Genomic DNA, 13,628 nt, shown 5'->3' with positions numbered 1-13,628 from the left:
GACTTTCTCTAACTGTTGCCTAGTACCTATAAGCATTAGTTCAGTCTGATTTCGCCTCTACGACTGTGTCACCCACAGTAATATCATTCAAGTTGACTTTCTCGAACTGTTGCTTAGTACCTATAAGCATTAGTTCAGTCTGATTTTGCCTCTACGACTGTGTCACCCACAGTAATATCATTTAAGTTGACTTTCTCTAACTGTTGCCTAGTACCTATAAGCATTAGTTCAGTCTGATTTCACCTCTACGACTGTGTCACCTACAGTAATATCATTCAAGTTGACTTTCTCTAACTGTTGCTTAGTACCTATAAGCATTAGTTCAGTCTGATTTCGCCTCTACGACTGTGTCACCTACAGTAATATCATTCCAGTTGACTTTCTCTAACTGTTGCCTAGTACCTATAAGCATTAGTTCAGTCTGATTTCGCCTCTACGACTGTGTCACCCACAGTAATATCATTCAAGTTGACTTTCTCTAACTGTTGCTTAGTACCTATAAGCATTAGTTCAGTCTGATTTTGCCTCTACGACTGTGTCACCCACAGTAATATCATTCAAGTTGACTTTCTCCAACTGTTGCCTAGTACCTATAAGCATTAGTTCAGTCTGATTTCACCTCTACGACTGTGTCACCTACAGTAATATCATTCAAGTTGACTTTCTCTAACTGTTGCTTAGTACCTATAAGCATTAGTTCAGTCTGATTTCGCCTCTACGACTGTGTCACCTACAGTAATATCATTCAAAGTTGACTTTCTCTAACTGTTGCCTAGTACCTATAAGCATTAGTTCAGTCTGATTTCGCTTCTACGACTGTATCACCTACAGTAATATCATTCCAGTTGACTTTCTCTAACTGTTGCCTAGTACCTATAAGCATTAGCTCAGTCTGATTTCACCTCTACGACTGTGTCACCTACAGTAATATCATTCAAGTTGACTTTCTCTAACTGTTGCCTAGTACCTATAAGCATTAGTTTAGTCTGATTTCACCTCTACGACTGTGTCACCTACAGTAATATCATTGAAGCTGACTTTCTCTAACTGTTGCCTAGTACCTATAAGCATTAGTTCAGTCTTATCATCATTTAACATTAGTCGGTCTTCAGTCATTCAGTTCCTCAAGTCATGTATGCAGTCGCGCATAGCATTTAGCGCGGCCTCGTCGTCCCCTTGCACAGCAGGTCTAAATGCCAAATACAGCTGTGTATCATCTGCGTAGCAGTTGACACATGGGAGGTGCTTGCTGACGATATCAAACAGCTTACTGGTGTAAACCGTAAACAGAAGAGGCCCCAGACAACTTCCTTGAGGAACTCTTGTCTGAGTGGAAAAGCAGATGATAGGCCATCATTTACAGTGACATGTTTTGTACGACCCGCAAGCTTTACCATCCACACCAAATCTCGACTTCAAACGATTTAGAAGAGTGTCGTGTCGAACAGTGTCAAAAGCAGCGCTAAGGTCAAGGAGAACCAACAAAGTGACCTTTTGCGCGTCCATATTCAACAAAATATCGTTCTTGACCTTGAGCAGTGCTGACTCGGTGCTATAGTTTTGCTTATACGCGAACTGGAGAGGCATATGCAAATCATTAGCCGTCATGTGGTCAATTAGCCGCTCCCTTCTCTGACAATACGGAAACATATGGAAGGTTGCTAATTGGGCGGGAATTATTAAAAACAATGTCAAGTCCACATTTTTTAAGGGGTGGTTCTAGTAAAGCCTCCTTCCAATCGCCTGCAAATTCGCCAGATTTGAATGACAAGTAAATCATGTTCGTGATCACAGGTAACAACACATCCAAAACCATCGAATATGATCATTGGATAGACACTGATTATATGATTTAACTCTGTAGAAGTGTTCAACTGGCCTTGGTCAGTCTTTTTGCTGTGTTCTTTCAAAGTTACAAACCATCAAAAAGATGAAAACTGGTACCAGCCACCTAAAGGCATCATTATTATTATTATTACTATTATTATTATTATTATTGTTATTGTTATTATTATAGCTGTTATCATCATTATTATACAAAGCGCGTATCCACTAGCTTTCCTTAGATTTTTTTACCAGACATTTAAATGCATTTTTCGATTTTCAAGCATTTTATCTTGATTTTGTAAATATTTTTGTGGCTATAGTGAATACAGGTTTATTACTATTATTGTTGTTATAATTGTAATTATAATTATTTTTTATAATTTCTTAATAATATTTTTAATTTGGTTTGACTTGTCCCTTCATCACTGATCACACAAGTATAACGTTATCACATTTTCCCAAAATTTATTGTACTTAAGAGTCACTAATATATGGAAGTATTGGTCTGCGTGCTAATTTTTTTGCCAGCTGTCATTTGATGGCGTCAGTATACCGCCCGTCTCAGTGCAGCTAATGCTACTCGACTTGCGAAGAATCGGTGTCCTCGGAAGAATTAGGAACAGTCTAACAGTTGAATTAGCCAACAAGGTTTATCAGTCTCTTGTATTTCCAGTTATGGATTATTGCGATGTTGCATGGAGAAACATTGGGAAAATAGAACGTAATAGGTTAGATCGTGCACAGAGAAGGGCGGCAAAGATTTTCTTGAAGACCAAAGATTCAGACGCCGAGAAGAATTTAAAGCGGCTTCCCTTGCCTATGGGGCGTGACATGCATACTATTAATTTAACTTTCAAATGCTTAAAGGGATCCCCTCCAATGTTTTTTAAAGGATTATTTTAAGGTTTTTAGAACTATCCACAACATGAGGGAAAGTGGGAAGAACTTAATGCTTCCCAAGGTGAGAACTAAGACTGCAAGGCAGTCTTTTTGTTACAATGGATCGAAACTTTTTAGTGATATTCCTAATGAACTGAAGGATCTTGACTCAGTCAAGATTTTAAAACTCGTATTTTAGAATTCTATAGATAGAATTCTATAGATCACAAGCTTTTAATTACTCGGGCTTCCGTAGGAAAGCCCGAGTCTGAAAATGCAAGCCGTTTTGATCGCCAAAAGGGGGTCATGGTCCCAAGGCGTTCCTAGCGTAAACCGCGGAAACTGGGGATGAGAGTGTGACAACTTCTGTTATCGTGAGCTCGCTCTTCGTAAACAACGTTATTTACAGAATGTTGTGTTTTGTGAAGACCGTTTTGCAAAGATTCCTGTCTTATAAGCTCATCCCACATGCAAACGCACACGCCGTTCGTGGCAGGCCCACGCTAAATGATGTCGAGTGTTTTCGGAATGGCCGGTCCACGAACTTCGTTGCTTGAAAGCTAGCCAAATGTGGAAAGTTCATACTAGTTCTCACGAGGTAACAAATGGGCCTTATGTGAGTTCAGACTACGAAGATGCTGGCGAAACTGTGACGGCCGATTTAACGACAAACTATGATGCTGGAACGAACACCTCACTTGCTGAAAAAATCAAGAATGTTCGTGAACACGACTTCGAAGGTGGCGCTAACGACAGCGAATTGGATAAGAATACTGACAGAAGCAACTTAAATGGTAAGGTTAAATATATAGTATAAGCTTAGCTCTTCCGTTAAATGTCCTGTTTCTGTTACTGATTTTTATTGGGTTCAATACTTGTAAAGTACGACGCGGTATTTCGTATAGAATCGCATAGCTTAAGGTAAACAAGCGCTCTGATTGGTCAATACGTCAACCGGAAGAGAGGGTATTTAGCGTGGAATCGCACTAATGCATAAAGCGATATCGCTGACGTGAGTCGCGACCAAAAATTATTGTTACGAACGTAAAAACGTAAATACGACTAGTGCTACGAAAATGTGAACAAATATGAACAAATTTATAGAAAACGAATGTCTTCCAAATTTTGAATGCAAATTCAAATTTTTAGAAAATTGGAGGAAACCACTCACGTTCAGAAGTACGAGAAAACGCCCAGAAAAAAAATCAAAATGTCAGAGACGAGGAAAGAAAGCCAAACGACAGTTCTTGCTGAGGAAAACCAAACAAGCGTTAAGAACGAAAACCAAAACGTGTATCAATGCCGAAAAAGGTCAAGTATCTTTTCCGGAAATCCAAACCATTGTAGCCTATACAGATGACGAACTGACCTCTTTTAGAGACAACATGGTTTCATAAAACACTAGACGGCAAATTCACAAATTCGAGTGGTCGCAAAACAGTCATCGGCAAGCGCTTCGCGATTCGTGCGATATCGGTTTTTCGCGTGAAATTTGTATAGGTAATCACATGATTTCGAGTGCAATTTGGAATAAATAAGCACGAGTAGATTTTTTCAAAGACTAACAAAATTGCACGAGCCCGTAGGGCGAGTGCAATTTGTGGTCTTTGATAAAATGTACAAGTGCTGATTTATTCCAAATTGCACGAGAAAATCATGTGATTATCTGTTAATAATATAAATGAAAAAATACGAGGTGGCTTCTCATATCTACGCAGAAGAAAAGTGCGCGCATCATGTGCAAAAATAATTTATTCAAACTCTGCAAGTGACATTGACCTTGACCTTGACATTGACCTTGACCTTGACCTTGACATTGACCTTGACATTGACATTGACATTGACATTAACATTAACCAATCATTCTGACCAATCAGAATGTCTGGTTTGTTTCTTTCTTTGCACTGAATTAACCCTCTTCTGCACTGAATTAACTCTCTTCTGCACTGAATTAACTGAAAACTGCATTCATCTTAACCAATCAGAACCGAGAAATTTTTTCATGTATATTACTAAACGCGGAATTCACGAGTCATGCAGTGGAATTTTCTATATAATCCCTATTAACAATTTGTTCATTATTTATTTATTATTTAATCACTTTCACCAGAGTGTGGTGAGGGTCGCACAACAGAGTGAAGCTTCAAATTAAGTGCGCCCTATATCCCACCCATCCGAGAACCGAGAAATTTTTTCATGTATATTACTAAACGTGGAATTCACGAGTCATGCAGTGGAATTTTCTATATAATCCCTATTAACAATTTGTTCATTATTTATTTATTATTTAATCACTTTCACCAGAGTGTGGTGAGGGTCGCACAACAGAGTGAAGCTTCAAATTAAGTGCGCCCTATATCCCACCCATCCCACCCATCCCATGCGTTAGCGTGCGTTCATTGAGACTTGAAGCACGCGGGAAGTTTGGAGAGCACGAAAGATACCTAAGAGTTGCTCGAGGCGCAGCCGAGAGCAACTCTAGCTTCTTGAGTGCTCTCCAAACTTCCTAAGTGCCGCAAGTCTCTATGAACGCACAGCTGACACATAAATCAATTGTTTTATAGCATTTTTAACGCTGTAGTTTATGTATAAAGAGCAGAAATTCCTTCTCCTACGCTGCAGTGCGTTGTTTATTTTGTTTCGGTAAAGTATTTCGCTATGGTTCAATGATCTTGTCTCAGATTGGTCAAAAACTGCCAGGTGAATTCATGCGTGGAAATGAAGTTAGAGTTGCGAAACGAGATGAAACCCTTGATTGTTTTGTTTTCCCTTTCTCTGGGTTCTCTCTCGGGAGTTAAAAAATCCATTTCCGAAAAAATAAATAGGCAGATCTTCATTGGCTTGGTCGCTTGTTGCCATGTCTAGTTTAACTTTTTTGCGGAATTTTTTCCCGTTTTTTAATGAAAAATGCTGAAGTCACTTGCGAGAAAAAAAATTTTTCCCGAGGCATTTGTTTGCTGAATTCATCAGTGTGCACAATGGAAAATTGAAGCACGTTCGCGCAATTGAATTTGATTGCACGAATTTACAAACTATGTTACCACAAGGACGTAAAGACAGCAGAGTAACAATAACTCTCAAAAATAAAACGTCAACTTTGAGTTCAAATTTACGACATGTTTCGACATTCTCATGTCATCTTCAGTTGCAAATGAGCTTTTAACGGTTGTACATTTGAATTTACAGGTACATTTTGAATTCACAGGTACATTTTGAAGGTACAGGTACATTTTGAATTTACAGGTACGTTACAAATTACGTGTCAGGGCTTACGTTACATTTGAATATTTTTAACGCGAAAAATGTAAATAGCGCGCGCTCGACTAGATCAAAAAAATGTAAATAATAATAATGAAATAAAAGACCAAGGAACAACATAATTAAAAGGAAAGAGACAATTGTAGATGCTTCAATTGCTGATTAAGGATGGGTATTTCCCACAGGCGAATACTTGTTTTGATTACATAGAGCATGCGCGAGAACTTGGGTGGCTAAAACAAAAAAACATGGCTGAAAAGGGAGAGGGTTTCGAAACTCTGGCAGCCAGGATCAGTGGCACTGATTCGAGATATTTGGGCACTTTAGACCCGGAAGACAGAAAAAGGTTTCAAGAAAAGCTTAGGGTGTCGTTGGGGTGTGGTTTTGTCGATATTCGAAATCCATACGAGATATGAAACGCAAGTCATTTGTGGAATGACAAGCCCACATCCTGATATAAACTTCGGGGATCCCTGGATTTATCTGGTAGATAACCGAGGACCTTTTATTACCCAAAAGTTTAAGTGTTATAAAAGTTTAGAGGCTTACCATCATTTCATATCGCACAAAGTGGGGGTAGTTTATGGCTACGAGGTACGTAAAGATGCCGGTGTGTTTGTACTTAAAGCCGAAGTAAGACCAGGTCAAGCCGAGTCTCAGACATTTGTACACGAGTTCGTGAGCACCTCTTGTCGGACAAAACTTCGCATATTTACAAGTACCTGCAATCATCAAGGGCCTTTCTTGACTCTTGTGATACTAAATGTTTCTCGATCTTAGATTCTGCCGCTTTAAAATACCAAAGTAAGATCAAAGAGGCTTTGCATATTAAGTGGGAAAAACCCATTCTTAATCAGCAATAGAAGCATCTAGAATTGTCTCTTACCTTTTAATTATGTTGTTCCTTGGTCTTTTATTTTATTATTATTATTATTTTTTTTTTTTTTAAATCTAGACAAGCGCGCGTTATTTACATTTTTCGTGTTTTTAATATTCAAATGTAACGTAAGCCCTGACACATAATTTGTAACGTACCTTAATATAAATTCAAATGTACAACTGTTAAATGCTCATTTGCAACTGAAGATGACATGAGAATGTCGAAACATGTCTTGTAAATTTAAACTCAAAGTTGTCGTTTCTTTTTCGACAAACTATGTTATAATTGTACTCGTGTTTGGTGTGAATGCTATGGCTATAAGAGAAGCCCGAGTGAACGCTCCTCGAGCTTCTAGTTAGTTTCAAAGTTGGTGACTGTGTTTAGGTTTTTTTGTTTTTGTTGCAGGGCCTTTATTGATATCAGTATTTTATAAAAAAATTCATTACCTGACTCGTGAGTTCCGCGTTAAATTGCACGCGAAAAGCGATATCGGTTTTCGCGTGCAATTTAACGCGGGATTCACGAGTCAGGTAATGAATTTACCTTGAGTAGCATATCGGAATGAAAATAAGAAAACAAGAAATTAAATCGGCAATATTATTGTTTGTTTTTATCCCGAGCGCGCGCTCTTGAAAGCCATTTCAAAGCCAACTGTCAGAAGTGTAATTGTGTTAGCGAATAGAAAGCAAGGTTAGTCGTACACGTTTGAACCTTCGACAATTTTATTTGTACCTCGTGCTTGATTTTACATTAATTTTCGAACTTTTTAAACAAACGTTACACTATTTAAGGATAGTAGTGGTATTATCAATAAAGATTTGGAAATGCAAAGACAAGCAAAAACCAACGATAAAAATCGACGTTTCGGTGTCATCATGACGCCATTGTCAAGGAGAAATAAAAATTACAAAATTAGCGGCAAGGTGTAACACTAAATTAGCATAAATATCTTAGGAGCTAATTATACAAATACTTTTGCGCGAATTGAATCGCTTTGCACGTTCAGAGTGGGTTTTAGGTCTCTGCTGAAAAGTATTTCGTTCACCAAACAATCGAACTTGTCACTACACTTTTACAGAATGCTGAGACGTTTCAGTAGGTCTTTCGGGACTTCGCTGTGCCGTTCGTGCTAGTGTTTATATATTGAAGATGCCTTTCATTTATGTCCATCCACGCGTGTGTTTAAGTGTCCGCGTGTATAGCCCACATAACCCGCATCACACAGGTCACATTGAAAACGATAAACGACGCGTTGTTGGTTGACGATCTGTGGTTTGATTTCTCGTACTTTAAGATCTTGGCCAACTTTGCGGCTAACAAATACTGGCTGGACAGTTGTCTGCACCTTCATGCTAAGATTCTTGAGCTCTTTCTTAACATAATTTGCTGATTCCTGATCTTTGAAAGGTATGACCACACGAACAATGGATTTGGTTCTTTGGGCGTCTGTGTGGGCTGCTTACCAACAATTCTTGATTGTAAGAAGGTGTTAACGGTAGAATTTACCAGGCGTTGCGGGTATTTAAGCCGTGCGAAAACTTTCTTTAGGCGATCACACTCTTCAGAGAAATGGGCCCAGGAGGAAGATAATCGGTGTGCGCGATCCAGCATAGTTTTACAGTAAGCTCCGTTTGTAGCGATTATCTACATGGCTTTGGTAGTGTAATAGTAGACCCGTGTTTGTTGGTTTCCGACATACACTTTGGTTTCAATCCGAGGTGCATGGTTGAGTAGTTCGGTGTCAAGGAAAGGAAGCTTGCCGTTCTTCTCCACCTCCATGGTGAATTTGACCGACGTGTGCTCGCTCAAGGGTATCTTCGATGGATGACACGAAGACGTTTGCTAATAAGGGCCCGAGAGGGGACCCCATAGCAACGCCATCTGTCTGTTCGTATAGAGCTCCGTTAAATTGAAATAGTTGGCCTTTGGTAGCTACGTTTAGGAGGTCAATAAGATCCGTTCTGGTAAGGGCACGATTGTGGATAGTATTGAACCAATTGTTCGAAAAGGCTCTGTTAACCAAGATCTCTATTGTTTCGTCCAAAGGCACGTTTGTGAATAACGAGGAGACATTATACGAAACCAAGATTTCACCCTTGTTGATCTTCAGCGCGTGAATCTCTTTTGTGAAATCAAAATTATTAGTAACTGTATACTGATTAAGGGACAAGGGCTTCAATTTCTCGTCGAGCCATTTAGCAAGGGGAAAGTTGTACGTGACGGTGGCTGATAACATAGGCCTCATAGCCAATTGTTCTTTGTGGGTTTTTGGCAACCCATATGAATGTGCCAATCTGGAACCTGTAGGGCTTAAGGAATCTGCAATGGTCTTCGGCAGAATTCTACGAACAATGGAATCAAGGATCTTCTCTTTTTGTAGTAGGGGGCGGTAATATTTGGATGGTCTGCTCCTGGTCTTGGGTTTCTCCAGGGGAACGGCACGGAACCTGCTTGTATCATTGACTGAGGCTTCAGAAAGTAATCGCAAGTATTCGGTTTTGTCCAGAACCACAACACCAGACCCTTTGTCGGGTTGAGTGATAACTATGTCGTCGCGTCCTTTTAACTCCTCGATAGCTCTCAAAAATGTCTTTGGAAGTTTCGGACTCTTGCATTCGATGTAATTGAGTGCAACGAAACGTAACGTTGCTGCAGATGATTCCTTTAAATTATCATCATTGAGGTGGGGTTCAAGGCTCCAATAGGCCTTTTCAAAGCTTGCTTTAACGTCTATGGCAGACACACGTTGAGGAATGGCAAATTTTAATCCTCGGCAAAGGACCTGTTTCTGAAAAAAGGAGAGGTTGTAGGATGACAGGTTCAAAATATGTTCGTCAACATCCATTTCGATGTTGAGCAGCCGTGAGATCTTCTTAGTGTGAGTATTCATAACTTCCTGATGATATTTCTTTTTAAGGCTAACCATAGTGCGGAGAACACAGGTGTAGCGAAGCAAACTACAGCTCCGGCGAATCTCACCGTAAATAGAATTGATCTCGCGTTTTAGATAAGCACTGTTTGATCTTTCCATTTAGTTCTTCAGAGATGACATTCATTGTAAAGGTTTCGGAAGGGTGCTTCCATTTAGAACGCCTTGCTTTGTCAACCTTAGCGAAAGTTGGAGCTCGGTCGAAGTTCTGACAGAGTCTGAGGAATTCGATTGAGCCATCGCAGTTAATCTGTTTCTTGCTACATTGTTCGAGTCTCCTGAACAAATGTAGGAAATTATCGCGTTTTAAGATTCTTATCAATAAAGATTTGGAAATGCAAAGACAAGCAAAAACCAACGATAAAAGCCGACGTTTCGGTGTCATAGTGGTATTTCACTGAATTTACAAGCCATTTATCGTTAACATCTTTTTTCAAAATTCCAAATAATTTTCTCGAGAAGGAAAATAATTTACACCTTTTACCTCTTTGGTGGCAAACTGAGAGGAATGAAGTGTGCAAACGAAAGCACTGATTTCAAGTGGAATAACATCGCGATTAATATAAGGTAAGTGCCTTGAAGTGTAAATACGTGTATTGATCGATACTTTATTCCTTTAAAAACAAAGAAGTGTTTCATGAAAAGTCCAAAAACAAGCGCGCGCGGAAAAAAAGTCTTTGCATTTGCTCACGTCAGCAGCGTACAGCGTGGGAAAATGGGGGATGCTAAATTGACCAATCAGAGCGCGCGCTTTACTTTGGTTATGTGATAATTGTATTTGCAGACATTTACTACAGGCAACTGCCATTAGCTGATTCGTTAGGATAAGCATTCGACTGAAATTAACTTTAAAGTTGATGGAAATATTCACTGGAGAGTTGTTAAACGATACATTGGAACAATCCACCTAGAACTCTTGCTGCTAGATCATCAATGTCGTTATTCATTGATGTTCTGTTATTGCCAACTACTGATGGAAGTGCAAGGCTGTTGACGTATATTTCTCGCACTGCATGCATGGACTGTCGCTGGCGTTGGCAGCTGTGAAAGTCGTCGTGGTACGACTGAAAACCCAGCCAACTTGCTTGACATCCTTTGTTGCTTTTCTAAAAGATTATGGCTGTAGATGGATATTGAACCCGGGTTGGCGTGACCTGTTAGCTCGGAGATTGTTTTTTTCTGGGCCGTGTTCTCAGGATGTTCTCGCTTTCGAGTTGTCGCGAGCGAAAGAGGTTTTTCATGCCTCTCCAAGAATTTGAAGTTCAGTTCAAAACAAGGGAGAAACTCAGGCTCACTTTGAAAACGCTTTTTTTTGTTTCTGCTCTTTAGAAGGTGACAATGGTTTTGAAAAAAGTTTAAATTGACGTAGAAACCAAACTTTGTAACAATTTCACAATAGTTGTTGTGCTTACGTAGATGCGAAACAATTTCACATAGCCTCGTTTTCAACTCGCAATTCCACGCTAAATACCTCGCTCCGTTAACCAATCAGAACGCGAGATTTTATTCAATGATGCGATTCTATGCTGAAGAGGTCACCCTGGTTAAATAACATTTATCATTATTGTTATGAGTATGCTGATTGATATCAGCGAGTCCGCAACGTGATATGAATACTGGTCAGAGGATGTTTTGGTGCAACAGGCGTCACTTAAACACTTAATGTGGATGTCCGCTAGAACAACAATGCACCAGCGCAGTCAAACGATTGCATTGGAGGCTTATTACATTTGGGACCAAATGTTATAACATTTGGGATCAAATGTTATTACATTTAGGATCAAATGTTACAGCGGAACCTCGATTGAACAAGGTGGCGGGGACAGGGGTAATTGGTTCGTAATATCGAAAACCTCGATCCCACGAATTTGCGGAAAAGCAACCAACGTATTCGTTCTATCGAGGTATGGTTAATAATTTGTGTGTGTGTGTGTGTGTGTGTGTGTGTGTGGGGGGGGGGGGGTGGTTTGACGTTGTGCTTAAATGTCTATATGAAGCTACAGCGACTGCACAGGTCTAAACGGGGCAACAAAAGTTTTAACAATTGCAACTGGCTTGTCAAATGTCACAATGAATAACTCAACCGAACAGAGACTTAACGAAAGAAAACCACTTTCCTTTACTACTTAAATTGCTTATTAAGACGCTCAATCAAAAATTCTTCCTGTAAAAATTTGCCTCATTTTGTCATTCTTTAATTTACTACTAAATTGCTAATTAAGACGCTTGATCAAAATTTTTTTCTAATTGCATTGTATTTTGTCTTTCGTTTAAAAGCGCCTTTCACTTTAGAGAAAGAGCGCGGAAATTCCCTGTCTTTTTATGCGTGACGTACGATGGCACCCCAAACCCAATTTTTTTCGGCTGTACAGGTTACGACTATTTCTAGTAAGTATAGTCAATATGCATATCTTACCTCTCACTACCAGGGTGGTGTTTCGTGTAGCTCTGAAAGAATTGAGCGTAAGAAGAATGATAAGGAATTGGTAAACACCTTCATCTTCCTTAGTAACGTTATTGATGATCAGTGTCGCCTTTTCTGATCTGCTTATGGTAATGTGTGGTTTGAATTGCTCCTTTATCGAATTTGGTGGACTACTAAACGACAGAAAGGTCTTCTCTGCCACTTCAACAAGATGGGACGCAGTGCCTCGTTTCCACACCAAATTAATGGCTGTCTGTGAAGCAGTCTGTTCTTCTGTAGTCAGGTTGTAATCCCACTGTAGAGCAACTGTGGAACCATTCCAAACACAAGTGATGGAGTCAGGATACTTTGTCCACGTTAGACATTCTGGCAAAGAAAGAGAAGTTCATTTATTTCGTTGAGATCGTCGCGACGGTCTTAATCTGCAAAGACAATTTGTTGCTGTTGTTGCTTTTAAAGCTATTTTATATTTATCTTCATTTTTTCGGTGTGATCAGAACAGTGATTAAAATTATTGTACGGGTAACAAGCTGCCTACGGCTCGAATAAGAGTGACTTGGTTAAACCAGGCAAAATTTATTCGAATATGAAGTTTCAAAAGCAAGAGTAAAGAGTGAAATAATTTTGCAAACAACTGCGAATCTTACGTATATATGCACGATCCTTCGCAGTAAAGCACTATTTGAGCAATAGTGAAAATCAGACCTGAAAAAAATTTCAGGCCTGTACGGGATTCGAACCACTGACCTATGCGATACTAGTGCAGCACTCTACCAAACTGAACCACTGACCTCGCAGAGGTCAGTGGTTCGAATCCCGTACAGGCCTGAAAATTTTTTCAGGTCTGATTTTCACTATTGCTCAAATAGTGCTTTACTGCGAAGGATCGTGCATATATACGTTTCATAACCGCAGTTCATACATATGTTTCATATGTTTGTTGTTGTTTAACTGCGAATCTGTTGAGTAATCCATTCACAAAATTTGTTGCATAGTTTCTGTAAAAACAGCAAATTACACCTAGGATTGGAATGGAAAACAGCAAGTAAGGGAAAAATTCCTCAAGTTTCGATAATCATAGCGAGGAGATAAAGCGAATCGGATCTCTGATTATGACATCACGAGATCGACGATATGTAAATATCTATAACATTCATTTTGAAACAAACAGTGATCCTTACAATCTGATTGGCTTGCGAAAAATTCTAAATCGCGCAGCTTTTTGCTCTTACCGCATAAACTGTTTTTCAGGAAAGATAAAGAAAGAAATTGTGTGACAAATTTTGCAACTTTTGATCTCCAGACTGCTTCAAGAAAAAGACATGGATAAATTTTGGAGTTTTTTAAATGACAATAATGAGCAGGGGAACAATTCTTTAGGGGTGTTCCAACTTATAGTGTTCAATTAGATGACTATTTCAGTAATTTTT

The 13,628-nt window shown here is 39.3% G+C and overlaps 1 protein-coding gene across 4 annotated transcripts in view; it reads right to left on the bottom strand.

Annotated features, from left to right (window-relative positions):
* Positions 1-13,628, bottom strand: part of LOC111332573 (myoblast growth factor receptor egl-15) — a 47,171-nt gene that overhangs the window by 31,251 nt on the left and 2,292 nt on the right. For all 4 annotated transcript variants that reach the window (XR_015989577.1, XR_015989576.1, XM_022937934.2 and 1 more), the window contains exon 2: positions 12,190-12,564. Coding sequence is in view for 2 of the 4 variants with exons in the window: in XM_022937934.2 (XP_022793669.2) it covers positions 12,190-12,564 (375 nt within the window). In the remaining 2 variants the exon portion in view is untranslated. The remainder of the gene's footprint in view (positions 1-12,189; positions 12,565-13,628) is intronic.

This window comes from Stylophora pistillata, chromosome 7 (assembly GCF_964205215.1).
Source record: "Stylophora pistillata chromosome 7, jaStyPist1.2, whole genome shotgun sequence".
NCBI classification, from domain to species: Eukaryota; Metazoa; Cnidaria; class Anthozoa; order Scleractinia; family Pocilloporidae; genus Stylophora; species Stylophora pistillata.
Note: the sequence above shows the minus strand (reverse complement) of the source record. Positions and strands in the feature narration are given on the sequence as shown.